The 26,307-nt window shown below is 41.9% G+C and overlaps 1 protein-coding gene and 1 pseudogene across 2 annotated transcripts in view; both read right to left on the reverse strand.

Annotated features, from left to right (window-relative positions):
* Window positions 1–26,307, reverse strand: part of Zfp609 (zinc finger protein 609) — a 135,987-nt gene that overhangs the window by 41,596 nt on the left and 68,084 nt on the right. Inside the window, exon 1 of one of the 2 annotated variants that reach the window (XM_006511007.4) lies at window positions 1,481–1,707. The exons of the other annotated variant lie outside the window; for it this stretch is intronic. Within the exon in view, the coding sequence (XP_006511070.1) occupies window positions 1,481–1,540 (60 nt within the window). The 5' untranslated portion in view covers window positions 1,541–1,707. Of the gene's footprint in view, window positions 1–1,480; window positions 1,708–26,307 lie in introns of those variants that run through there. 2 annotated transcript variants of the gene reach the window in all.
* Gm30089 (predicted gene, 30089) lies at window positions 6,100–6,498 on the reverse strand (annotated as a pseudogene).

Here is a 26,307-nt window from a genome sequence, read left to right on the forward strand (position 1 = left end):
TAAATCCGGTTCTTCAGAGTGGCTAATCCTAATCAAAAGACGAGCCTGACAAGGATGCTAAATATGGTCTTTGACTAGAGAGACTTTTGGAGATAGAAACACACAGCCACTATCCAAACCCTGGTCAGCTCTGCAGTGAACTCTGACCTGGGGTCAAGTTAGTGCATGGCCAACATTCTGCCTATAAACTACTTCTCTCTCCTACATGTACCTTTCTACACTTGAAAAAATTCAGTCTCAAAGCTGTTTAGATACTGCCTGCATTTTTTTTTATAGCTGGCTCTGACTTCTTAGTTTAAGAAGTTACCACTACTGCAGAACAACCAACACTTTCAGAGTCCATAGAATGTTGACACAGTGATTCTTTGATTAATTCTGGTCCCCAAAGAGCTGCCCAAAAAAGCTATCCACATCTTTCTATTCACACCCGGCTCCAACACTACCTTTTTCATAAAATGAAATGAAGTGCAAGTTGTATGATAAGTATTCTGCTCTGCTCTCTTGAAAAATCACAAATGTGTAATTTCTTCTTGTGATGTAGTAGGCCTTGAAAGGCCCTTTAAACTTTCCACACAAGCTCAGCATGATGGTGCATGCCTTAAATTAATTCCAGTACTCTTGAGGTGGAGGCAGGCCGGTATCTGTGAGTTCCAGGCCAGTCAATGCTGCACAGAGAGACCTTGTCTCTATTAAACCAACCAACCAACCAACCAACCAACCAACCAACCAACCATTCTCTACACAGGGTGTAGGGAGATGGCTCAGTGAGTATAGTACAAACATGAGAACCTGAGTTCAGATCCCCAGCACACATAGAAAAGTTGGGTGTGGTGGTGCGTATCTTTAACTCCAGCAATGGAATCTGGAGTGGAGATGGACGGTTCATTCCTGGGGGCTTCTTGTTCAGCTGTGCTAGTCAAAATGGCAAATTGTGAGTTCAGTTAGAGACCCCGTCCAAAACAAAACAGGGGAGCAATAGAGGAAGGTATCAGACACTCACATCTGGCCTTTATATACTATACATGTGTGTGCATGCAAACACACACACACAACACTCCATAGGTTTGAAGGTAAACTGGAATGTTCCTATTACTACTTTATAGTGCTAGAATACAGCTTTGAGAGGTATTGCTAGAAAAGTCAGGAACAGAATATACAGACCATCTGCACTCTAGCTACGTCTGTATCTCTGTTCCTTTTATAAGAAAGAACTAAGACTGAGCACTATCAGTATATACAGTCTCTCTTCTGGTACCAAAATAAGTCTCTTCAAGGTACTCTTTCTTGGATACAAAGACTGATCTAGCTTAGGACACAGCTGGGTGTGGTGGCTCATACCTGCAATCCCAGTATCCAGAAGGTTGTGAATAGTACATCACTGTGAGCAAAAAGCCAGTCTGGGCTACAAAGGAGTTTGTGGTAAACCCCGTTTCAACACCTCCCGGATCCCAAAGAAAGTCAAACCAACCAATTAACAAACCTCCCAAAACAAACAGCAAAAAATCCTTCTGTGAGCTTGCAGATTGCTTTGCTTGCACATGCTCTGTTAACAATCCATTCCACAACGGAGGCAGCACTATCAGGCACAGAGGTCACCAGAAAGACATTTACTCTTGCTCTCTCTGAGTCCAGAAAGGCATACTAGTGTGCTGTAGATAAGAGCCAGATCCCAATTCTGCACTGAGAAATACAGAAAAGATCAGATGTGAGATGGAAATGCCACTGCTGCTCTTGAGCAGTCTATCATACTTTGCTACTGAACACCTCAACAAAAATGTTAGTGGAAATGCTATACCCCAGGATTCTGTTATTGTTGTTTGTTTTTCAATACAGGGTTTCTCTGTACATCACTAGCTATCCTGGAACTCTCTCTGTAGACCAGGTTGGCCAGAAACTCAGAGATTCCCCCGCCTCTGCCTCCAGAGTGCTGGGATTAAAGATGTGTGCCACTATAATTGGCTAATAATTAACTGTTTTTGTTGGGCTGGCAAGATGACTCAGAGGGTAAGAGCACTGACTGCTCTTTCGAAGGTCCTGAGTGGCTCACAACCATTCATAATGAGATCTGATGCCCTTTTCTAGTGCATCTGAAGACAGCTACAATGTATGTACGTATAATAAAAAATAAATCTTTGGGCCAGAGTGAGCAGGGACTGAACAGGGCTGACCAGAGCAAGCAGAGGTCCTAAATTCAATTCCCAACAATGACATGAAGACTCATAACCATCTGTACATATACATAAAATAAATGAATAAATAAATCTTTAAAAACAAAACCAAAAAACCTGGTTTTGTTGCTGTTGTTTTTAAAATTCTTTTGGTGGTAGGAGGTAAGGCCTCACTCTAGTCTAGGTGGCTGTCACAGCTCTTGCTATGTAGTCCAGTCTGGACTTGAATTTACCACAATCCATTTGCCTAATATTCCAACCTCCATAGTGCTGAAATTACATGTATAAGGTACTACACCTGCTTTCAAAGATTTTTCCCCCTTTGGAGAATCCTAGTCCAGCCTTGGAATTAAGGTGTGGCTGAGGATGACCTTGCATTTCTGATCTCCCTGCCTCTACTACCTATGTGTTGGGATTACAGATAGGTGCCACCAAGCCCTGTTTTATGTAGTACTGGGAATTGAACCTAGGCCTTCTGTGTGCCAGATAAGCACTCACTCTACTGACTGAGCTACATCTCCAGCTTTCGTAGCTCAGGGTTTCATTAACACGTACACATCAAAACTACCTCACAGGTCAGAGCCACTAAGCAGAGCTGTGCCTCTGTATGAAGTTAGCTTTATTTTATTATGCACTGAATTAGAAGGGAAGTATGGGAAAGCAAAGAAATCTTCCGTTCCAACAGAAATTTAAAGAACGATCACAGAGAATCATAGTGTTTAATTATAATACCAGCTCTACTAATTATTATTTGGGTGCAATTAGAATCTACACAAGGCCATAATACATTATAAGTAGCTCTATGATATACAGCTAATGGTCTAGATGGCGCCAGGTGGTGGTGGTGGTGGTGTATACCTTTAATCTCAGCATTTGGGAGGCAGATGACCAGCCTGGTCTACAGAGGGAGTTCAAGGACAGCCAGGGCTACACAGAGAAACCCTATTTGGTAAAACAAAAACAAACAAATAAAAATTCTAGATTGCTTGATAGTATATCATATTCAGCTACTTTCTGGAACAAGCATTGTTTCATTTATTACTCTGCAAGAAAATTAAAATCAGAAAATTACTCACTTACTATCTTTTTCATACCTAGGGCCCCCAAACAGAGATCGTCAATTGATTGGCACCAACAGGAAAAATAAAGCATAGGGATGTGAAAAGTTAAGGTCATCAAATGTCTCCATGGCTACAAAAAAGTTGGACCAATTCTTAAATCTCTGATTGGGACATTTTTTTTTACTGGGCATCCCTGGGCTCAATTACATAGCAAGGTAAAAACAAACCAAGCAGAAGCCTGAAAAGAAACCAAGAATTTAGAACAAATCTGAAGTTCCATAAAGTCCATTTCCTGTATCTTTTGGTGATATTTCTTTTCAGTTCACCTTTCCATATTAATTTAATAACACCCATTAAGGTTCTCAATAGCATCTATTAAGGTTCCGGGGTGCTGACAGGCAGGCGGCTCAGAGATAGGGACAGAGAGAATAATATAGAAAGGCCAAGGTCATTAATCTCCTCACAAGAAGTAATTATCCACTGACTTCCATGGGAGAGGCACTGATGGAGAAAATTGTTCCAGGCTGCAGTATAGTTTTGGGATAGAAAATGTTCTAAAGAAGACATATTTGGGACAGACTTCCTTTTCCATTCACAATGTGGATCTCATACCTTCATGTTCCTAGTCCAAAGGCAGAAAAGAGGTCAGCAGTTAAGAGCATGTCCTTTTCTTACAGAGGATCTGTTCAGCTCCCAGCATCTACATCAGTGGCTCACCATGGCTTTAGTTCTAGCTACAAGGAATCTGATGTCTTGTCTGTGCAGACTCTTGCACTCTAGCTCAGACATTCACACATATACATAACTAAAAATTAAACATTTAAGCCAGGAAGTGGTGGTGCACACCTTTAATCCCAGCACTTGGGAGGCAGAGGCAGGTGGATTTCTGAGTTCGAGGCCAGCCTGGTCTACAGAGTGAGTTCCAGGACAGCCAGGGCTACACAGAGAAACCCTGTCTAGAGAAATCAAAATAAATAAATAAAAATTAAACCTTTAAAAAAGGCAGAAAGTTAGTTATTCTGGCAACAGCAGTAGCTCTAAGAAGATTTGTTCAAAATAATCATACAAGACAGTATAGAAAGTGTATAATGTGCAGTGTACAATGGTGCAGACTTGTAATGTTAATACTTGGGAGGCAGAGGCAAGAGAATTCGAGCTTAAAGTTATAAGTTATCCTTTGCAAACTCTAGTCCCTACACTCTACTAAGTGACTACTAAGACCTATTCTCGACAAACCCAACCAACCAACCAACCAACCCACCCACCCACCCACCCACCAACCAACCAACCAACCAACCAACCAACCAACCAAATCACTGACACAACTGATGTTTGCCCTTGACAGAGGGAAGGAGTCACTCTCTCTAAATGCTCATTTCTTTGGCAACATTACCAAGGACAGATAAAACTTATCTGAAATTAGAAGCCATCATCTACATTCCTTTTAATGAGCCCTTAACTCTGAGACATCATTTTTTTATTATGTAGCTTTTTTCTTTTATTGAAAATATTTTTCATACAATATATTCTAATTACAGATTCTTCTCTCCCCTTCATCTTTCCTCTCTATAAATTGTCTGCCACATCCTATAGTAAGAGAGACATCATTTTCTACAGGAAACTTTCTTGTTCTTGGCATTTAAACTTCAAGTATAGGTCTAAAACGTCAAGTAGTATGACAACTGTTGTATAGAATGGTTTATTTATTTATTTATTTTAAAAAGACAAGATCTCACTATCTAGCTCTGGCTGGCCTCAAATTGACAAGAGAGACTACACTGGGCTCCAACTTGAGCTGAGTCCCTTCAAGCTGTGACTTCCTGGTGCTATGATTACATCGTAACACTATGATTACAGAGTTCTACTGCGCCCTGCTTCTCAAACTTCTCATCAGCCAAGTTTTCTGAGTTTCTATACATCGTCTACACACCAGACCCTTGAAATGGCTCAGCAGGTAAAGGTACTTCCTTGCCAAGCTTGATGACCTGTGTTTAATGCTCCCCAGGACCCACATGGTGGAGGGAGTAAAATCAATGCCCTTAAGTTGCCTTCTTACCACTCCCACATAAGTGCTATGGCTCTTTCCCCACACACATGCAATAAATACAGTGCAATGCTTGCTTGCTTGAGACAGAATCTCATGTAGCACAAATGCTATATAATTGTTATAGTGTTTGAATGAGAAATGTCCCCCATAGGCTCAGACATTTAAACACTTGGTCTCCAGGGAGTGGTACTGTTTTTGGGAGGGGTTATGAAATGTGACATTGCTGCAGGAAACATGTCACTGGGGTAGACTCTGAGTGTTCATAGTCTTATTCCACTTCCAATTTGCTCTCTCTGCTCTGTGCCTGTGTCTGAGATACAGGCGCTCTGCATCATCTTTCTGCTGCCTTGCCTGTTGCTTGCTGCCTTGCCTCGTGACATGACAGACATGTTTCTCTGGAGCTGTAAGCCAAATAAACTTCTTATATAAGATACTTTGGTCATGGTATTTTTATTACAAGGAACAGAAAAATTGTCTTAAAAAGACAGACTGGTGGAAATCTCAGCCGTGTTAATAGCTGAGTGGTCACAGACACATTATACCACACCCACCTTCCTTCCTTAAGATCCTGAACTGTTCTTTTAATGTTGCCCAAGCTGAGTTCTTGGGCTCAAGTGATACACTTGTCTCACTCCTCCAGGGAGCTGGGACTATGGCATGCTTTGCTACAGTGTCTCCTCTATAAAACCTGCCATACTGTAAAGAGGTTGGAGACCGACTTGCAGGAGTCAGTTTTCTCCTTCTATCATATGGGTCCCTAGGAACTGAATTTAAGCTGTTGGGCTTGACAGTGAGTGCCTTTACACAGTAAGCCAACTTGCAGACCTTTTATTGGACACTAGTTCTCAGTCAGGGTATGAAGATTCAGCCAGTTGAATTCTGAAGAATAGGTCAGAGTGGGCCAGGCAGCTATGCTCAGCGACCCCTCTTCAGTGGTACTTGCATCACCGCTCATGTTTGAGTTCCTTGTAAGAAATGCAGTAGCTGAAAACCACATAGACTGCCAGTACCATGCTAATCCCCAAGATGCTGCCTTTCAAACGTTGATGTACTTGTTGTAATACCGGTCATACCCTCTCTGAAAGGCTCCTGCAATGCCACTGGGGGGTGAAATCCCGCATCAGTATCCAGCTCGGCAGCTCTCTAAGTTTGACCTCCGTGAGCGCCTCCTTCAATGGCACTAGTGATGCCATCGTCAAGTCCTGGTGTCCGCAGAACTCCAACTTGCAGATTCCTAGGCTTTCTTTTTTCTTTCCTTTCTTTTTTTATTTGTTTGTTTGTTTATTTATATGAGTCCACTGTAGCTGTCTTCAGACGCACCAGAAGAGGGCATAGGATCCCATTACAGATGGTTGTGAGCTACCATGTGGTTGCTAGGATTTGAACTCAGGACCTTTGGAAGAGCAGTTAGTGCTCTTAACCGCTGAGCCATCTCTCCAGCCCCTCTTTTCATTTTTTTAAAAAATGGCTGTAATAAACAATTAGCATTTTTGAGATGGAGTCTCCCTGTGTAGTCTTTTGTTTTTTTTAAATTAATTTATTTTATGTATGTGAGCACACAGTTGCTGTCTTCAGACAGATCAGAAGAGGGCATCAGATTCCATTACAGATGGTTGTGAGCCACTGTGAAGCTGCTGGGAATTGAACTCAGGACCTATGTAAGAGCAGTTAACCATTGAGCCATCTCTCCAGCCCCTTCTATTTTATTTTAAACAAGGTCTCACGAAGCCCAAGTTGATGTCAAACTCATTGTCCTGATGCTTCCATCTTTCCTGTGCTAGGGTGACAAGTATGTACAATCATAAAAGCCTTTGACTTTCCTTCCCTTGTAAAGGAATTGCTCTTTTTTGTAGGAAGTCCATGCCTGTGACCATGCTCTACTACAGAAGCAGGCCTAGATTTACTCTAACTGTATGGAATAGAGTCTTCAGTTCTAGATTATTTTTCATTTGGAACCTTGAGCTATGAAAACTAATTAAATCTACAGTTTCCTGAGGCTACTTTGCCTGGCTTATGAGACATCTCTCCTGGACTGGAGGGAAACAGACTGGCTGCTTTTGCAGAGGACTCAGGATCATTTCCTAGAAACCACATGGCCACTAACACTCTTTTTTTTTTTTTTTCTTTTTTTTAAATGGTTTTCCGAGACAGGGTTTCTCTGTGTAGCCCTGGCTGTCCTGGAACTCACTCTGTAGACCAGGCTGGCCTTAAACTCAGAAATCCGCCTGCCTCTGCCTCCCAAGTGCTGGGACTAAAGGCGTGCGTCACCACTGCCAGGAACCTTCAGCTCAATCTTAAGGGACAAATTCAACAAAAAGATTAGGGAAATTAGATTATTTTTGGTTTGATGCAATACCAAATACGTAGTCTCAGAGGAAGTAACAGTCATTTGTTAGAAGAATTGAAGATTATGGTGGAAGATGTCTAGCAGGGTAAAGAGTCAATGCAACATGACAATCAGGAAAGTGACATGTTCCATTATGCTTTAAAGCGTTTCCTGTACTAGGGCTAGATACACAGCTCCTGGCAGAGCCTAGCAGCATATATTTCACCTTCAGTTTGGTTTCCATCAGACAGATTTTCTTCTTCTTCTTTTTGTATTGTGATTTCAAGAAGATGAGGCCGGGCGTGGTAGTCCCCGCACTATTCAAAGGATTTATTCAAAGGAATAAATCCAGAAAGGGAAGACCACAAGGAACTCTGAGGGCGACAGTAATCACAGTGACTAACTTCCTGCTTATTGTGTGTGTGCCAAGCCCTTGGGAAAGCTTTTTACAGACATTTCATTTACTCCTTAAAACCCGCAGTGGTAGCCAGGCATGGTGGCGTATGCCTTTAATCCCAGCACTTGGGAGGCGGAAACAGGCGGATTTCTGAGGTCGAGGCTAGCCTGGTCTACAAAGTGAGTTCCAGGACGGCCAGGCTACACAGAGAAACCCTGTCTCGGAAAACCAAAACCAAACAAACAAACAACCACCACCCCCAAACAAACCCCTGCAGTGGTTACTTTTGGCAGTATGGCCTAGAATTCACTATGTAGCTAAAGACAACATCTAACTTCTAATCCTTGTGCCTCCACCTTCTTATTTATTCATTCATTTATTTATTTATTTATTTATTTTATGAGTACAGTGTACTTACATATAAGAGCAGTCAGTGCTCTTCTTAACTGCTGAATCATCTCTCCAGCCCATGCCTCCACCTTCTGAGTGCTGGGATTATCAGCATGTGCCACCATGTCCGGTTTATGTGGATACTGAACCTAGTGTTATGTGCATGCTAGGCAAGCATTCTGCTTTTAAACATGAATATATTGGGCCACATGGAGGGAGGAGAGAAACTTAAAGTTTCGGGGTGGAGTAAATCGTTGCTAAAGGTTTGGTTCCATTTGTCACTATTGGAATGTGGCGGTACAAAGTGGGCCTTAATGGGAGGAGGTTTTCAGGTCACTGGGAATTATGCTTTCAGAGGTAATTTCTTTTTTCTTTCTTTCTTTTTTTTTTTTTTGTTTTTGTTTTTGTTTTTTCGAGACAGGGTTTCTCTATAGCCCTGGCTGTCCTGGAACTCACTTTGTAGACCAGGCTGGCCTCGAACTAAAAAATCCACCTGCCTCTGCCTCCCGAGTGCTAGGATTAAAGGCGTGCGCCACCACACCTGGCTCAGAGGTAATTTCTTATTTTCTGTTTTCTACTTTTTTTGGTGGGGGTGGGGGGTTCAAGACATGGTTTCTCTGTGTAGCTCTGGGTGTCTTGGAACTCACTCTGTAGACCAGGCTGGCCTCAAACTCAGAAATCTGTCTGCCTCTGCCTCCCAAGTGCTGGGATTAAAGGCGAGTGCCACCACCGCCCGGCTAGGAGTCTACTTCTGATCAATGTTAGCTTTATGACCTACATATTTGAAAGTGTGGCAGCTGCCTGTCTGTAGTTTTCTGGCACCCTTTAATTGACAGATCACTGATTTTGAGTACAAATTCTATACTCTCTACTATGATTACTTTGAACTTAAAAGACTTCAATTCAATCAAAATTTTAATTATTCTGTCAAAGAGGGTACTTGCTATTTAGTACTCCAGTAAAGCAAATTAATTTTTTCTTAAAAAAAAATTAAGAAGTGTGTTGGTCCATGATTGTAACGCCAGCACCCTCAAAGCCCCAAAGGGCTATCATTCTCCACTACATAGTGAGTTTCAGGTCACACTCAACTGTTACATGAAACCTAGTGTCAAAACAGATGGAACTAAAATGGATAAATAAACCACTACCATCACCTACCCCACCCCCAACAAAATCAGGCATGATGGGGCATGCCTGTAAATTCAGTTCTTAGGGGGGGCTCTGGGTTCAAGGCAAATGAACTATGCAACAAGATCTTGTCAGAAAACCCTTACATCAGTGAGATGACAGGACAGGCACACAGATTTATGATATACAGATCAGTTCAATGTTTTTTCATTAACTAATTTGGTGGTCAGATGTAGCCCAAGCTGGCGAGAACTCTCTATGTAGATAAGGATGACTATCAAGTCCTGATTCACCTGCCTCCACCTTCCAGGTGAGCAATTACAGGAACGTGCCACCATGCCCGTCTGTTCAATGCTGTTGCTTTATAGCTAGAGAGAAGCAGATTCAGAAACAACCTGAGTGTTCATCAAAGAAGAATCTTTACTGTTGAGGACAAGTAGCCACAACCTATTTCTTTTTAGTGACTAAAAAGATACAAGGTCATATCACAGGGTGGAACAGCCCAGCAATGCTAAAGTGAGACCTATGAGAGCATAAATGATTCTTAAACAATCACCAACAGGGGAGGTCTGGAAGGACATTCCAGCTCATTCTGAGTAAGGAGATCCGAGATGACTTTACACTGAAAATTTATTATCCTTGTTTAAAATTTATGTTTTGAGAGAAAAGGGAGGTTTATGTATGCATTTCATTACAACAAAAGGTACTGAGTTAATAAGAAATGTGCAAGCAGGAAAAGTAAGAAGACTGGCCAGGTGGGGTGGCCATGTCTCTGACCCTAGCATGCAGGAGACAGAGGCAGGACACCCTAGTCCACATGGGAGATCCACACTAGCCAGGGTTGCATAGTGAGATATCAGGGAGGGTGGGGTGGTGGTACACAAAAGAATAAGGCTGGAGGTCAGAAAATAAAATAATTACTGCATGCTTGCTGGGGAGCAGGAGTATCTCAGTGTTGGTTGAGACAGGGTCTCTCCTTCATTGCTCTGAGAGTAACTAACCCACCATGTAGACCAGGCTGGCCTCAAATTCACAGAGCTCTGCATGCTTCTGCCTCCCAAATGCTGAGATTAAAGGTGAGTGCCACTATGCCTGGCTTCAGTAGTCTTCAAAAGGCAAATATGCATATGTACTATTATTGCTATTATTATATATTACTATCATCCTCACATATATGCACATATGTGGATATGTATATGTATATATAGGGATAAAAAAAAAACTACCATGGGAGTTACATTAAGACAGCCACAGATGGCATCTCTGAAGAGGTGTATTTAAACTGAGACCCAGGATGGGAAGGTGCCAGTCACATGAAGAACTTAAGAGTAAATAACAGGCAGAGAGAATGGCATATACAAACCTCTAAGGCAGGACAAAACTTAGCATACCTCCCAAGGATAACTTGCATTAAGTCTAGTTCTAGCTTTCCTGAACCAATAGGCATGTTTCACAAGCACACAGATATACAAGGTCTTTATTGAGAAATAAACAGCAATCCCAAACTCCTGTCTGTGGCAACCAGAATTCTGCCTGGAACAGAGCCAGAAAAAGCCATGTTTCTAGCACTTCTGAGAAAACTGTGGCTTCTGTTTATCAAATTAAAATGCAAAGCAGCTCATTCCTGTGTCACTAGAAACTGTCAGAGAGGGATTATGGTTCCCACCCCAAGGATGCAGGTCAGCTACACAATACCCATCTTCCAGTACTGAGAAGGAGGAGAAAGATTAGGCCTGCTTCCAAATAGCAGGCCTGCCTGCTTGTTACCGTGGTAACCTCCTTTCCCTGAGCTGCTCTCATTTGTCTCTCTCTGCCTGACCTTCATGTTGCTCTGACAGTTCTGAGGAGGAAAAGGTGCCTGCCTGCCAGCTAAGCACTCAGACTGAGGGCACTGAGCAAGAACAAGAGGCACTCAAATTCCCTCTTATTCTAGACTCCAAACTGTGACCTCAGAGAAAGAGATTTCTGGTGGCTCTTGTCATTCCACCCTTCCTGCCTGCTCTCAGGGACACCTCACTTCTCTGATATATCCTTTTAGTGTGAAGACTCTGAGTCAGAGTCAAGCAGGAGAGTGACAAGCCACAGAGAAGAGGAAAAATGAGGCATGACAAGCTGGACTACAGATAATAAAATACTAACTCAAAGCCGCCTGACATACAGCATCCTAGGTAGGCATAGCTGCTGATTTCCTCGCTGCAAGACTCGTGCTATGTGCACTGTCAGAAGAGAGATGGAGCCCCAAAGCTTAGTGCTTCCCACTGTTTTTCAAGACATGGATATACAGAGTTTGACCACTGATCAAACAATTACTGAGTTCTTTCCCTGGAAAGCTTTTATATTATGCACTGAACATTGAATGGTAAATGGAAAAGACCACTGAATACATAGAAATCAGACATTACTAGAGCTAGGCATCTGTCTCACCTCTGTGATTCCAGGACTCAAGAGGATGATGTAGAGCTGAGTTTCAAGCTAGCTAGGACTATATATTAAATCATACAAACCCCCAAAGAAGGAATGGGGGTGGGGCATGCTTGAAAACCTATAGGGCATGTGGATAACAGAAACAACTACCATTGAGGTTACATTAAGACAGCCACAGATGCTATCTCTGAAGAGGTGTATTTAAACTGAGACCCTGGATGGGAAGGTGCCAGTCACATGAAGAACCTAAGCATAAACAACAAGCAGAGGGAACAGCATATACAAACCTCTAAGGCACAATATATTCACATTAGATATACCCAGGGGAAAATGCATCTGCTGATTCCTAGGAGGCACGAAGAACGGGCAACAGTAAAATAATTAACCAGAGTGGTTATGGTATCTTGCCTCTGTAATCCTAGTATTGGGGAGACTAAGGAAGGAGAACTACAAGTTCCAAGCTAGTTTGAGTTATTGCGTGTCTTAAAAAAAAAACAGGAACAGCAAGATGGCTCAGCGGGCAAAACTGCATGACACAGAGCCTGGGTTGAAATCCAGGACCCATATGTGGGAAGGAGAGAACCAGTTCCTTTGAGTTGTAACCAGATCTCTCTACACACGCACCACAGCACATGTGCACCCACAGACATATTCACAAGCAAGCAAGCAAGCAAACAATGCAGCTAGTCACTGAATTCAAGTGATTGTTATTTTTCAATCATAAAAACCTGTGATGTATGGACAGCTTGCTTATCCAAATTCTTGATGGTGCCTCATGGTAGAAGCTCGTTATCCTAGCTATTCTGGAAAACGAGTAGGAATGTCACAAGTTCAAGGTCAGCCTGAGCAATTTTGTAGGACCTAAATATTGAATATACAATACTAGGGTCAAATTTCTACTAACTGTCATTCCAAAACACAGTTTATAAGAGTAGGGCTGGGCTGGGGAGATGGCTCAGTGGTAAGGTGCTAGCTGCAGAACCTGATGACCTTAGCTTAGATCTTTAGAAGCCATGATAAATCGGGACAGGGTTGGGTAAATAGCTGTAAAAACAGCATGTTTCTCTAAATGCTTGAAGGCTGAAATAGGACATTGAATGGAAGCTTGGGGGCCAGCTATCCTGGTGTGCACAGTGAAAAACAGCAAAGAGGCCTACTCTCAAAATGGAAGATTCGGACTGACTCCTGAAGTTGTCCTCTGCTCTCCAGATGTGTGTATACACCCCCCCACCCCCGCCCCAGAGTGAGTGAGCACGGGAGTGCAAGAGAACAGGGCTAATTATTATTTCTCTTCCATTCCAGGGCTTCCATCAAATCCCTTTACCCACCATGTTTTTCTCAAATCTATGTACGCTGGAGCTATGAGGCTATAAGGAAAGTGGCTGGCTACCACATGGAAACTGCCATTGACAGCTATGGTTTATCTTCACTCAAGCAGATCTACACTGGTTCTGGATTTGTTTCCAATTGTAATAGGATACAAAACAAAGGGACGGACACACACACACACACACACACACACACACACACACAGACACACGCTGGTTTGCCTGACATGGTCCCTTATCTCATATGCATGACCTTGTGTCATTTCAGATAATATTCAGTTAAGGCCCTAAAATGTGAATACTGAGCAGTCAGACAATTAAAGTCTAGAACTCTTTGCACACAGGTAGATTGATCCTTTCTCCCAACTTCCTTTTTTGAGGTAGGGTCACACTGAGCAGCTCTGACTGGCCTGCCATTCTCAGCAATCCTCCTGTTGTAGCCTTCTGAGTACTGGGATTATGGATGTTGAGGCAACATGCCTTGTAGGACTTTGGGGTTTTTGTTTGTTTGTTTTTGTTTTTTAAAAGATTTGTTTATTCTATGTAAGTACACTGTAGCTGTCTGTCTTCAGACACTCCAGAAGAGGGCATCAGATCTTTTATGGATGGTTGTGAGCCACTGTGTGGTTGCTGGGATTTGAACTCAGAACCTTCAGAAGAGCAGTCAGTGCTCTTAACCACTAAGTCATCTCACCAGCCCCCAGACTTTGGTATTTTTAATCAGTAAGTATTTGACAGCTAGGAAGGATTTGAGTTTTTCTTTTTCTTTTTTCTTTTTTGGTTTTTCAAGACAGGGTTTCTCTGTGTAGCCCTGGCTGTCCTGGAACTCACTCTGTAGACCAGGCTGGCCTCGAACTCAGAAATCCACCTGCCTCTGCCTCCCAAGCACTGGGATTAAAGGCGTGCGCCACCACGCCCGGCTTTGTTTTTTGTTTTTCTTTTTTCTTTTGGATTTGAGTTTTTAAGTTAAACAGGGCCATATGCAGCCTTTTCTTTCCCCCTCCAGCTTCTTCGAGATCAGCCCAAACTTAGCTCTTCTGCTCTCTAGCAAACTAGAAGCATGCCCCAGCTTACCATTTGTTTCTCATTAAAAAAAAAAAAACAATAAAAAATTTGACACAGAGTCCTATTAAGTTACTTAGGCTGGCCTTGAACTTGTGACATTCTTACCTGGCTTCCATAATAGCTACAATAGCAGTCTTGTAACAAGAGGCTTGACAGACCACACCTAATTTTACACTAGTACCCATTAGTCTCAGTTTTCGCTGGCACTTGTCTGTGCCACTTCACTGTGAATATATAAGAGCTTTCTGAAAGGATAGCTTTTCATGCCAAATCAACAATGTATGAATCTATTTCCAATATGAATTAAAAAAATTTTATTTATAAACTTAACCCTGTAGAAAGGAAAATCTCACATAAAGCTATGTTCCTGAAATGTAATATTTTAGAAAAGAGTAGAGGGAATGACCAGACTGATACTAAAAGTCACTTCAGATGAAAAGATAATCATGGGGGGGAAAAAACCTAACTTTGAAGGCTGTGTTCAGATATTTTGCTGTCTTCTTTAAGAAAGTCATTTAATTTTTTTTATGCCTAGTGTGTTCATTAATATGAAAACCATACTGATACATATTATAAGAACTAAATGAAATATATAAAAAGTATTTAGCACTGCTGTCTGGCACATAAGTCAGATATCAGCACTAATTCAGGATACAGGTTAGGTATTCAGATTAATTAATTTTTATGTTTTTGAGGCATACCCCTCGCTGGTCTGGAACTCATTAGGTAGGCCAGACTGGCTTGGAATTCTCAGCAATCCCCTTGCCCAAGTGCTGGGATTATAAGCATGTGCTACCATGCTGAGAAAGAGCCGGCTGTCCAGAAGCAGTGAGCTGACTCGGTGGTTAGGGCCTTTGCTGCCAAGCCTGGTGACCTGAGTTTGCTCCCCAGAGCCCAGGTTAGGGAAGGAAAGAACCGAGTCCTGCTTTCTGCCTTAGTTTCTTGTCCAGCATTTAATGCCTAGCCTTTAATAATGGCTGAGCCATCTCTCTAGCCCTGCCTTCATGTTTTGAGATTAATAAAATAGCACTGAATAAATTTTATTGATTGATTTTATTGACTGACTGTGATAGCTTCTGCATGCCAGGCACACATTCTTCCGTGGACTTACATCCCTAGTACTCTTTTTAGCTTTTACTTTGAGATTAGGTCTTGTAATTACCTAGAACAGTATAGAGCTCAATCTGTAACCCTCCAATACCTTAAACTCTCATCCTCCTGCCTCAGTCTCTTTAGTGGCTGGGATTTCAACTTAATTTGAACTGGCTTAATATTGTAATAAACCCTAACTTGTCTAAATTCACACTAAGTGTCGGACACAGCTATTATGCTCAATGGCAGTTCTATTAACTTGGGCTTTATTACAAATGTGTCCATCAAAGCAAGAGTGTTTCATTCAGACAAGCATTTTTAGTACAAAATCAAAACACTGAGAATAAGGAGCCTTTCTGAGATTCCATGACTAAGATAAAGGCACTATGCAATCAATGACTTTGGACTATATCAGGCTTAAGAGTCAAAACATGATAGCTGCTGAAAGAACACATACTTTGAGCTCCAGAGAGAGATTTTAATGTTTTGAATGATAAATGTTCACATAGTTTAGGTGCATTTATTCAGATTAAGAGATAATATCTGTCAGTCTGTGAAATACTAACATGGTCTTAGTTTTAAATGATGTTCACATCGAGAGCATCCCACAGCCTAGTTAGTTCTGAAGATCTCCTCCTCCTCTTTTATTTTCATTTATAGGTCTTGTTCAGGTCTCAAATGGGATTCTATGTTCTTTAGCCACCAAACTGGACTGGTTTGTTTGAACAAAAATAAAGGTGAGAAAGTATGTACGTACGTACGTACGCACACACACACACACACACACACACGGAGGGAGGGAGGGAGGGAGGGAGGGGAGGGAGAGGGAGACAGAGATGATGGACACAGGTACTGAGAAAGTAAAGACACTTGCTGTGTGAGCGTGGTGACCTGAGTTTAGCCTCAGACTTTGGGTAAAGGGAGGCAGAGAAAAAAATTCTATGAAGGTGTCCTGTGGCCTGCACACTTGCCGTGGGGCACAGGACTGCACAATGCACCCCCCAGAAATAATACATAAAAGTAAAAGTATTAAAATAGCAAGCATATACATGCAAGAAACTACATACATTAAAAACATAAACACAAGAACAGAGAAAGCAGTCCACAAGAGGAAAAAAGTCCTTACACATGTGTAGTAAGTCAATGGAATAGAAATCCATGCCTTTACATGTCAATTACTTTAATTCTACCAGTCTGTTTCATTATAACAGACCCTATGTAGCTATCTGCTTTCTCATTCAAATGAACATATTGGTATTACTGTAAATCACAAAATTTCTTTTCTCCTGTAAAAGAAAGAAGAAAAAGGAAAAGGAAAAGAAAAAAGCCATGTGGTGGCACTGGCATTTAATTCCAGCAATAAGGGGGCAGAGGCAGGCAGATCTCTGAGTTTAAGGCCATCCTTGTCTACAGAACAAGTTCAAGAGCCAGGCGGTGGTGGCGTATACCTTTAATTCCAGCACTTGGGAGGCAGAGGCAGGAGGATTTCTGAGTTCGAGGCCAGCCTGGTCTACAAAGTGAGTTCCAGGACAGAAACTACAGAGAAACCCTGTCTCCGGAAAAACAACAACAAAAACAACAACAACAAAAAAAAAAACAACTTCCAAGTTTACCTTCCTTCTTAAGTTTCTGTTTTTGAGACTGCATTTCTGTGTGTAGCCCTGACTGTTGTGGAACTCAATCTATAGACCAAGCTGGCCTGGAACTCACAGAGACCCACCTGCCTCTGTTTCCCCAGTACTGGGACCAAAGGTGTATGTCACCACCATCCAGCCTAGCTCTCATTTTTTTATATATGCACAGCACTGAGCCATGTGGCAAGGTACCAAATTACTTCATTACTATATTAACAAGTCCAGACTTTCCACCCAAAGGGAGAGTTTGTATTTATATATTTAGAGGGGTATTCTCACAGCACATTCTCCTTAGCAACAGCATCCAAACAGAATTGAATTAGTTCTTTTTATCACATTTAAGACCATGCACTTTTCTTTCCTAAAATATATATTTCATTAGTTCTTTGAAAGTTTAACACATTTGATCATATTTACTGTTTCTCTCCTTTTTCCAGATCTACCCACCTTCCTTTCCTAACTTTGTGTCTTTTCTTCTTCATCAAGGCCAATCTGTGCTACCCAAATATTCATGGATGGGTGCCCCCTGTTTTTTTTTTAATTTAATTTTTAATTAATTCTTTGTGAACTTTAAATCATGCACCCCAAACCCACTCATCTGCCTGTCTCTTTGTACCTGCCCTCTGCCCTTGCAACCAGGCCCCTCCAAAAAAGAAAAATCTAATCTTGTTGTGGAAGCTGTAGTATGTCACAGTGTGTCACACAGTATACCCTTTGCCCACACTTCTTTATTTGTGAATATTCACTGTAATGAGTCATTGGTCTGGCTCAAGGTCTCTGCTTTTCCTACACTATCAATACTGGACCCTTACCAGGAATCTTCTTGGATATCCTGCTGTTGCTCTGTGTTATGAAGATCCTGCAGCTTTGGATCTGTAGGACTGGCCCCTTCACTTGATTCAGCAGTTCATAGATGGGGTAGATACTGAGGTGGGTCAATTTAAAGCCCTGGATCTGGGCCTGGATAGTAGGTGAGCTTGTCAACCAGCCAGCTCTCCCCATCAAGCCATCACCACTAGGGCAAGCTTTCCAGCCCTGCCCTGAATAGCTCACCCAATCTTATGCCCTTTGTCCTCGAACTTAGAAATCTACCTGCCTCTGCCTCCCGAGTGCTGGGATTAAAGGCGTAAGCCACCATGCCCGGCGGAATCCAGAGTTTTTGTATGCAAAGCAAGCACTCTACTAGCCACAACCCCAGCTATCCTCGAACACACGGAAAGGTTAAAATTAAAGACAACTAAAAAATTTAAGTTGTGGGTTGGAGAGATGGCTTAGAGGTAAAGAGCACTGACTGTTCTTCCAGAGGTACTGAGTTCAAATCCCAGCAACCTCAGGGTGGCTCACAAACACCTGTAATGAAATCTGGTGCCTTCTTCTGGTTTTCAGGCACACATGCATACAGAACATTGTATACATCAGTAAATAAATCTTTTAAAAAAATTTAAGTTCTGGGTCAAATAAAGTTGAAAATTTTGTATATAAAGTTCTCCCAACTTTACCTCTCATAATCCCTTTCTCTTTTCTTTTTTTTTTTTTAGACAGGGTTTCTCTGTGTAGCCCTGGCTGTCCTTGAACTCATAGAGATCCTCATATATATACCTCCTGACTGTTGGGATTAAAGGCATGCACCACCAGCACCGAGTTCAAGGCCAGTCATATACACATGCTCACTTGCTTGTGCTCAGATCCATTTCTCCATTTTTGCACATCCCCGCCACCCCCACTCCTAACAGTACCACCCACACTGGGCTACATCGTCCCACATTAAGTAACTTAAGACACCTTGGCACAGATATGCCCGTAGGCCAATTCACTACACAATTTCACTGAAAATCTCTTTCCAGATGACTCTAGTTTGTGTTGACAATGTCAACCACTTTTCCTTCCTTCTTTCCACACACACACATGCACACACGCAACGAGAGAATGTGAGAGGGGGCGAACACACAATTTCTTGGAGCTAATGTTGCAATTCCAGGGCAGGCAGCACAAGGATGGTACCGCACAGCCAACTCCCCAAGTGAGCTGAATAACAGGTTTATAGACAGAGAAGGAAGGGCCTTTCTAACAACCACAGCATTGCTTCCTCAGCATGAGCCACAGCAGGGGAGGCCTCCAGGAGAAGCACAGCCCCTGTGGTCTACTTGGAAAGGGTCCTTAAGAATCCACCAAGGACTATAATGGCAAAAAGAGGCCAATATAAGCTAAACAATAGCAGCTGAGGCTGAAACTAACCAATCAGTGATCAGCTTAAGGAAATCCAAGTTTTAATTTTTCTTATCTAGATAATGCTTTGTGCCATTATGCAATCAGTTTTTAAAAGGTAATTTTTATTAGCGGATTATAGTGGTGCATGCCTTTGATCCTAGCACTCAAAAGGCAGAGGCAGGTGGAGCCCTGTGTGTTCGAGGCCAGCCTGGTCTACAAAGCAAGTCTAGGACAGCAAGGGCTCTGTTATACAGAGAAACCCTGTCTCAAAAAACAAAAACAAAACAAGAAATAGTAATTTTTACTTTATATACATGGGTATTTTGTTTGCCCAATGTAAGTACGTATGCACATACATGTACATACTCAAGGAGGCCAGCAGAGGGTGCTGCAATCTTCTGTTACTGTTACTACCTAGAGCTGTATGGGTGCTGTGAAGCAAAGCCACACAGGCCCTGCAGAAGGTCAGCCAGTGCTCTTAACCATGATCCGTTTCTCCAGATCCAAGAAGATTTTTAAAACTTTACTTACTTGAAGAGGTCCTGCACAGTATCATGCTGCATATGTGATAGTCAGAGGACAACTTATAGGAGTTAGTGGCTAGGCAAGAGAAACATGTTTTCTGTTTTATTGAGACAGGGTTTCTCTGTGTGTATCTCTGGCTGTCCTGGAACTCTCTCTGTAGACCAGGCTGGCCTTGAACTCAAAGAGATCTACCTGCCTCTGCTTCCTGAGTGCTGGGATTAAAGGTGTGCTCCACCACCTTACTGCTGATAAAATAACTAAAACATGCTAGAAACCGGGATGTGGCAGTGCCTATCTGTCGTCTCAGCTATGCTTAAGGCTGAGATAGGAGCATCACTTAAACATATGAGTTGGAGACCAGCTTGGGCAACACAAAAAAGACCCATTTGCAAATTAGGGACCGAGGATCAGCTCAGTTGGTGGAGTGCTTGCTTAGAGCACAAAATCAGGCACAATGGCAAATTCTAGTAACCCAAGAACTTAGGCGGTGGAGACATGAGAATCAGAAGTTTATAGAGTTAGGGTCAGTGAGATGGCTCAGTGCGTAAAGCACTTGCTGAAGAAGTCTGATGACCTAATTTCAATCCCAGGACCCATGAAAAGGTAGGACAAGAGAACTGACTCCAGAGTTGGCCTCTGACCTTCACAGTGGCACACATGTGCCTGTCCTTTAAGATGAGTCACTGAATTTATTGATAAATATGACAGCACGGTTAATCTTCACTTAGATTATTTTATATATCTTACATTTTTGTAGTTTACAGCGAATAGGTCTTACACATTTTTTGTCAGGATTATCTTTTAACAATTTAATATCACTATAAACGGTGTTTTTAAAATTTCATTTTAAGTATATAAAATACTTTTCATATTATTAACCTTTGCTCTGTATTTTTACTAAATTCATGCTTTAGTTGTTCTGGGTGTTGTGTGTTTATGTGTGTCAAAGTTTTTAAGACATGGCCCTATGGCTCCTAGAATATAGAAGGTGGAGATCTAAGTGGGAGGCAGAGGCAGGAGACTCATTCCCCAAAGCTAAAAGGCCTGTCAGCCTGGAGTACATATACACAGTATAGAAAAACAAGAGTCCCTGCCTCAACAAGGTAGGGAGAGAGATGACCAACTTCCAAACTTTGTCCTTTGATCTCTGCATGGGATCATACACAAACATACCATACAAACATAGTAAGTAAAACTCAAATTTAAATGTGTCAAGTACAATGGGCTAGATAAACCTTATCAAGACCTTCCCTTCTATTCCTAGTTTCCTTCCTTCCTTCCTTCCTTCCTTCCTTCCTTCCTTCCTTTTTTTCTAAGGTGGTACAAGCTGTTACAGGAGAGCTTTTATTTATTTATTTATTTATTTATTTATTTATTTATTTATTTATTAGGTATTTTCTTCATTTACATTTCCTAATGCTATCCCAAAAGTCCCCCATACCCTCCCCCCTATTCCTAGTTTTCTGATTAGCTGAAGTAAATGAGATATTCAGTTTGGTGTGAAGCTTAAAGTGAGTACCAAAAACATTCAGTAATCAAAATATTTTAATACAATAATTTTTTAGGCTTAAATCCTTTATTAGAAACCATGTAAACTTGATACAAAAAATCAAGTGCAGGGCTGAAAAGACAGCTCAGCGGTTAGTAGCACTGACTGTTCTTCCAAAGGTCTTAAGTTCAAATCCCAGCAACTACATGGTGGCTCACAACCATCTGTAATGAGATCTGATGCCCTCTTCTGGGGTTCCTGAAGATAGCTACAGTGTACTTACATATAATAAATAAATAAATCTTTAAAAAAAAAATTCAAGTGCAGTAAGAACCTGTTAATATTAATGCTAGGGTTTCTCATCATAACATCAATTCAATAATTTTTAAAATAAAAAAAAAATAATACAAGCCAGGCCTGATGGAGCATGTCTTTAATGCCAGCTCTTTGGGGAGCTGAAGTTAGGGGATCACAAGTTCTAGGCCACTGAATGAGACCACATTTAAAAATAAAACATAACATGAGAAACCGAGTAGAGTGGAGCAGGGATGTATGTAACCCTGGCACTCGGGAAGGTGGAAGCAGCCACACGGTGGAAATGGAGGCCAGCTTAGGCTCCATGATCCCGATGCAAAACAAAAACAAACAAACAAACCTCAAAACAAGTAAAAGAAAGAATTGCAACACAGCTTCTCGGTACCTGCCTAACATGTGCAGAGCTCTTTACTTTAATCCCAGCATGTGAGGAGGATCTCTGTGAGTGGTTGACATAGAGTTCCAGCCATCGTAGACAACACAATGAGACCCTTTCTCAAAAATCAACAAAAGATTTGTCTTTATTTATGTTTATGGGTGTTTTGCCTGTATGTATGTTTGTACATTACATGTGTGCCTAGTGCCCATAGAGGCCAGAAGAGGGCATTAGAGTCCCCAGAACTAAAGATAACAGATAGTTGTTAGCAGCCATTTGATTTGGGTGCTGGGATTTGAACCCAGTCTTCTGCTAGAACAATCAGAGCTTTGAACCACTGAGTGAACCATCTTCTCTAGCCCAAGAATTTGTTTCCTTGCTTTCCAGTTTCAATAAATAATCTGTTTTCTTGTGTGTGTGTGTGTGTGTGTGTGTGTGTGTGTGTGTGTGTGTGTGATGGGGAAGGGGAGGGGACGGGAGGGGAGGGGAGGGGAGGGGAGGGGAGGGGAGGGGAGGGGAGGGAAGAGGAAACCTGCTGAGATACATCGCCAATTCTAAAATCTGGATTCTTATTTTCCACAGAAACCCTTGGATTTGTTTTTGACTCTTCTTCATGTTGAAGCTGTCATTCATGCTGTTTCCTATGTAAGAATGAAAAGCCCTTCTACATCACCACTCAAAGCAAGTCAAGCAGGAATCATCTCTATACTGTGCTGCCAAGTACAAGCCCCATTAAATTAGTGAAGAGTACACAGAGGGCTAGGGCTTGGTTTAGTGAAATGATTAGTGTCAAGAAAACTGCAACTCTGCAAGCTGCTGCTTTTAGAGAAATTCACTTAACTATATCCATGGGTGCCCCCCCTCCTTGCTTCAAAACTCAGATGTTCACCCAGCCCTAGCAGGAAGATGAAGACCTCAGAGAGAGGGTGCTGACAGCAGGCCGCAGAGGCTGCAGACACAACTCGCTTTAATTGCACCAGCAACTGCTAAGCAATTAGTGAAAAAGAAAAAGAAAGACAGCATTAGGGCAAAGAGGAATGGAACATGCAACCATGTGGAAATTCGCCATCCTTGACCTGAGGAGAGCGGGTTACTCATGGCAGCTGCGATGCGCCCAAACCTTGCACCTGAGCCCCAAGGCCCCTTTCCAGGCAGCAACAGTGAGTGACAGTCTAGTCTTCCCCTTGCCTTTACAGTTTTTATCTCCAATTTTCTTCCCTGTGGCCACAAACAAACTAAGGAAAGATGAAAGTCACAGATCAAGTGGGTGATTTAGCTCTTGGGTTCCTTGGGCAGAGCCTGTGCTTGCACAATACTGGAATATGAGCATCCATAAATACTAAGCAGTGGTTCATCAGAAGCATGCATGTACTGGGCCTGGCGGGTGGTGATGACAGGTCACTTCTGCAGGTGCCGTTTCCAAGTTGTATCCTTATTTTATCATAGTCAAGAAAGGCAATACAATTAAAAACTGCCAACAAAACCCAGAGAAAGTCAATTCTCAAATGTGACTTTGGGTGGGAAAAAAAAAAAAAGAAAAAGAAAGAAGAGCTAAAACAGTAAATCATCCTCAGTCAACAGGGAATTTGGAATAGTATCAGTAAGTATTGGTGTCTTTTGTGAGGAGAGAGCATAGAAGTCAAGGAGAGGAATAGTTCCTAAGGAAGATAAACGTTCAGGTATCCTCATTTCTCCACATTCACTATAAAATCACAAGCCTAGAAAGTCCCAGATTTTCTATAATGACCTAGATTTTAAAAACAGACCTGCTGGACCAGATGTGGTAGTGCCTGCCTACCATCTCAGCACTCAGGAGCTCTCTGAGTCTTAGACCAGCTTGAGTTATATGAAACTGTTTCACAAAACCCCAATGATAATGAATAAATCTAATGGTCATTTTATGTATGAGTTACCCCAAAGCCCCAGCACAGTGCTATCCAGCAACCAGTAAAGCAATTCAGGCAAAATTAAAGCCAAATAGAAAAGCCTAAAGGATAAAAACTGGGGCAGAGGTAGAGGGGAAGAAATCTCAACAGAGTATATCAAGTACAAAAGGCTGAAGAGGAAATGTCCTTGACATAGTTGAACACAGAAGTGTTCGCACTCCCCACCTCTGGGAATCCTTTCCCTGAATACTTACATTACAAATTATACACCCAGGGCTGGAGAGATGGGTTAGCTGTTAAAGGCTAGGCTCACAATCAAAATAAATCACATACCTATATTAGCTTTCTATGACCTAATCTCTGTTTTACTTTCTTCATAACACTTGTCATTACCTAACATTACATGTAACTGCTAAATTTTTATTACACTTATGCATTTATCTATTTAGAGAGAGCATGAGTCATGGAAGGTCGGAAGACAACTTGTAGGAGCTGGTTCTTCCCTTCCATTTTGTTGGTTCTAGAGACTGAACGTAGAGCCATAAGTGCCTTTACCTACCCACTAAGCCATCACTCTGGTCCCATGTAATTTTTTTTTAAAGATTTATTTATTATTATATATCTAAGTACACTGTAGCTGTCTTCAGATGCACCAGAAGAGGGCGTCAGATCTCATTATAGATGGTTATGAGCCACCATGTGGTTGCTGGGATTTGAACTCGGAACCTTCGGAAGAGCAGTCGGTGCTCTTATCCACCGAGCCATCTCTCCAGCCCCCTGGTCCCATGTAATTTATTTTATACCAAATTATATATTTATTTGATTCATCTCTTGTTCCCAGAATGGGATATATGTTCAATGAGGCTGAAGCCAGGGTCTTTCACGGGTCCATGAGGCTTCTTTCAGCAATTTAGGAAAGTGCATTTCACAGGCTTGCAGCTCCACACTAACGGGCAGTTAATGAGGAAAGCCTGAATCACAGCTTCCTTTCCCTCTCAGCTCATTGCCAGGCACTGATAAGGATTTGCAGAAGGAGAGTAAAGTTAGAGGGAAGGCAGACACCAGACCTACTAAAATCTAGGGAGTTGGATTGGATTTTCTTTTGCATTAGCAGCAGTGCCATGGAATACTTTTTCACTAAATCTTTTTTTGGGGGGGTTGTCGGGGTGGGGGTGGGGTACAGGGGGATAGTAGAACAAACAGCCTTGGCTGTTTGGAACTCGAGATGTAGACCAGGCTGGCCTTAAACTCAGGGCAGTGCCTCCCCCGGCTGGGATCAGTAAGTGATGTAAACAATTCTGCAGTTCATGAAGTCATCATGCAAACTGGTAACGCAATACTTCCCAAGATGCCCTCACGGGTCTGCCTTCTGCCTACTTCATTCCTTTCTAGCTTAAATGTCACTTTCTCGAGGGACATTTGCAGCAAAACAGCTATCAACATCCCTTAGCATTTCTGACCAAATAAAGACTCAACAGCACAGATCTGAATCCAGTCCAGGTTCCTGACTTAACTTCTCTTGTTCAGCTTTCCCATCTGTAAAGGAACAAGAACAATACCTCACTTATGGGATGACAGTAACAGTAACTGTTCTTACTATGTGCCAGGTGTAAAGTAAATATGACAGAACTACCTTTTCAATCTAGGTATGAGGTCATGCATTTACTTCTCTCAGCTTTTCTATATGTTTAAAACTTTATGTAATCCACAATGTTTGGAAAATTGTCTTGGTAAAGCTTTCAATTGACTACTAGTCTCTTTAAAGGAGGTACGAATCTACTACTAAAAGAACTGATAATAAATACCTGCTTTTAAATCTCTAAAAGGAGGCTGAAGAGACTGTCAACCATTAAGAGAAATCACTGGTTGCTATCCCAGGACCTGGGTTTGATTTCCAGTACCCACATTGGGATTCACAACCATCTGCAGGCACAGTCCCAGGAGATCCAATGTCCTTTTCTGGCCTGGTACTACCTACATGTATGTGGTACACAGACAAACATGTGGGTAAAAACCTATATGCATAAAATAAAAATTAAAGTACTAGGCGTTTAAAATACTTATTTAAAATGTATTGTTTATAAATACTTCTTCTGGGGCTGGAGGGATGGTTCAATGGCTACGAGCACTGGTTGCTCTTGAAAAGGACCCAGGTTTGATTCCCAGCACCTTCCTCCCATTACTTTAGTTTCAGGATGCACATGATACAGAGACATACACTCATACATGAAATAAATGTCTAACAGTAAATATATATCTATAAAAAGTTTCTCACAACTCTTTTTAATCCGCTCCTTTCCAATCCTCTACTTCTTATGAATATGCAGCAGAAGCTAACACACGCTTCTGAGAATTCTGATTTTTCACCCTGAGTCAAATTTCCCAAAGCTTAGCACTGAAGCCTTCTGTTCTATCAGCTGCGCCAGGCTCCCTGCCTCTCAGTGTGGT

The sequence above is a fragment of the Mus musculus genome, chromosome 9 (genome assembly GCF_000001635.26).
Source record: "Mus musculus strain C57BL/6J chromosome 9, GRCm38.p6 C57BL/6J".
NCBI classification, from domain to species: domain Eukaryota; kingdom Metazoa; phylum Chordata; class Mammalia; order Rodentia; family Muridae; genus Mus; species Mus musculus.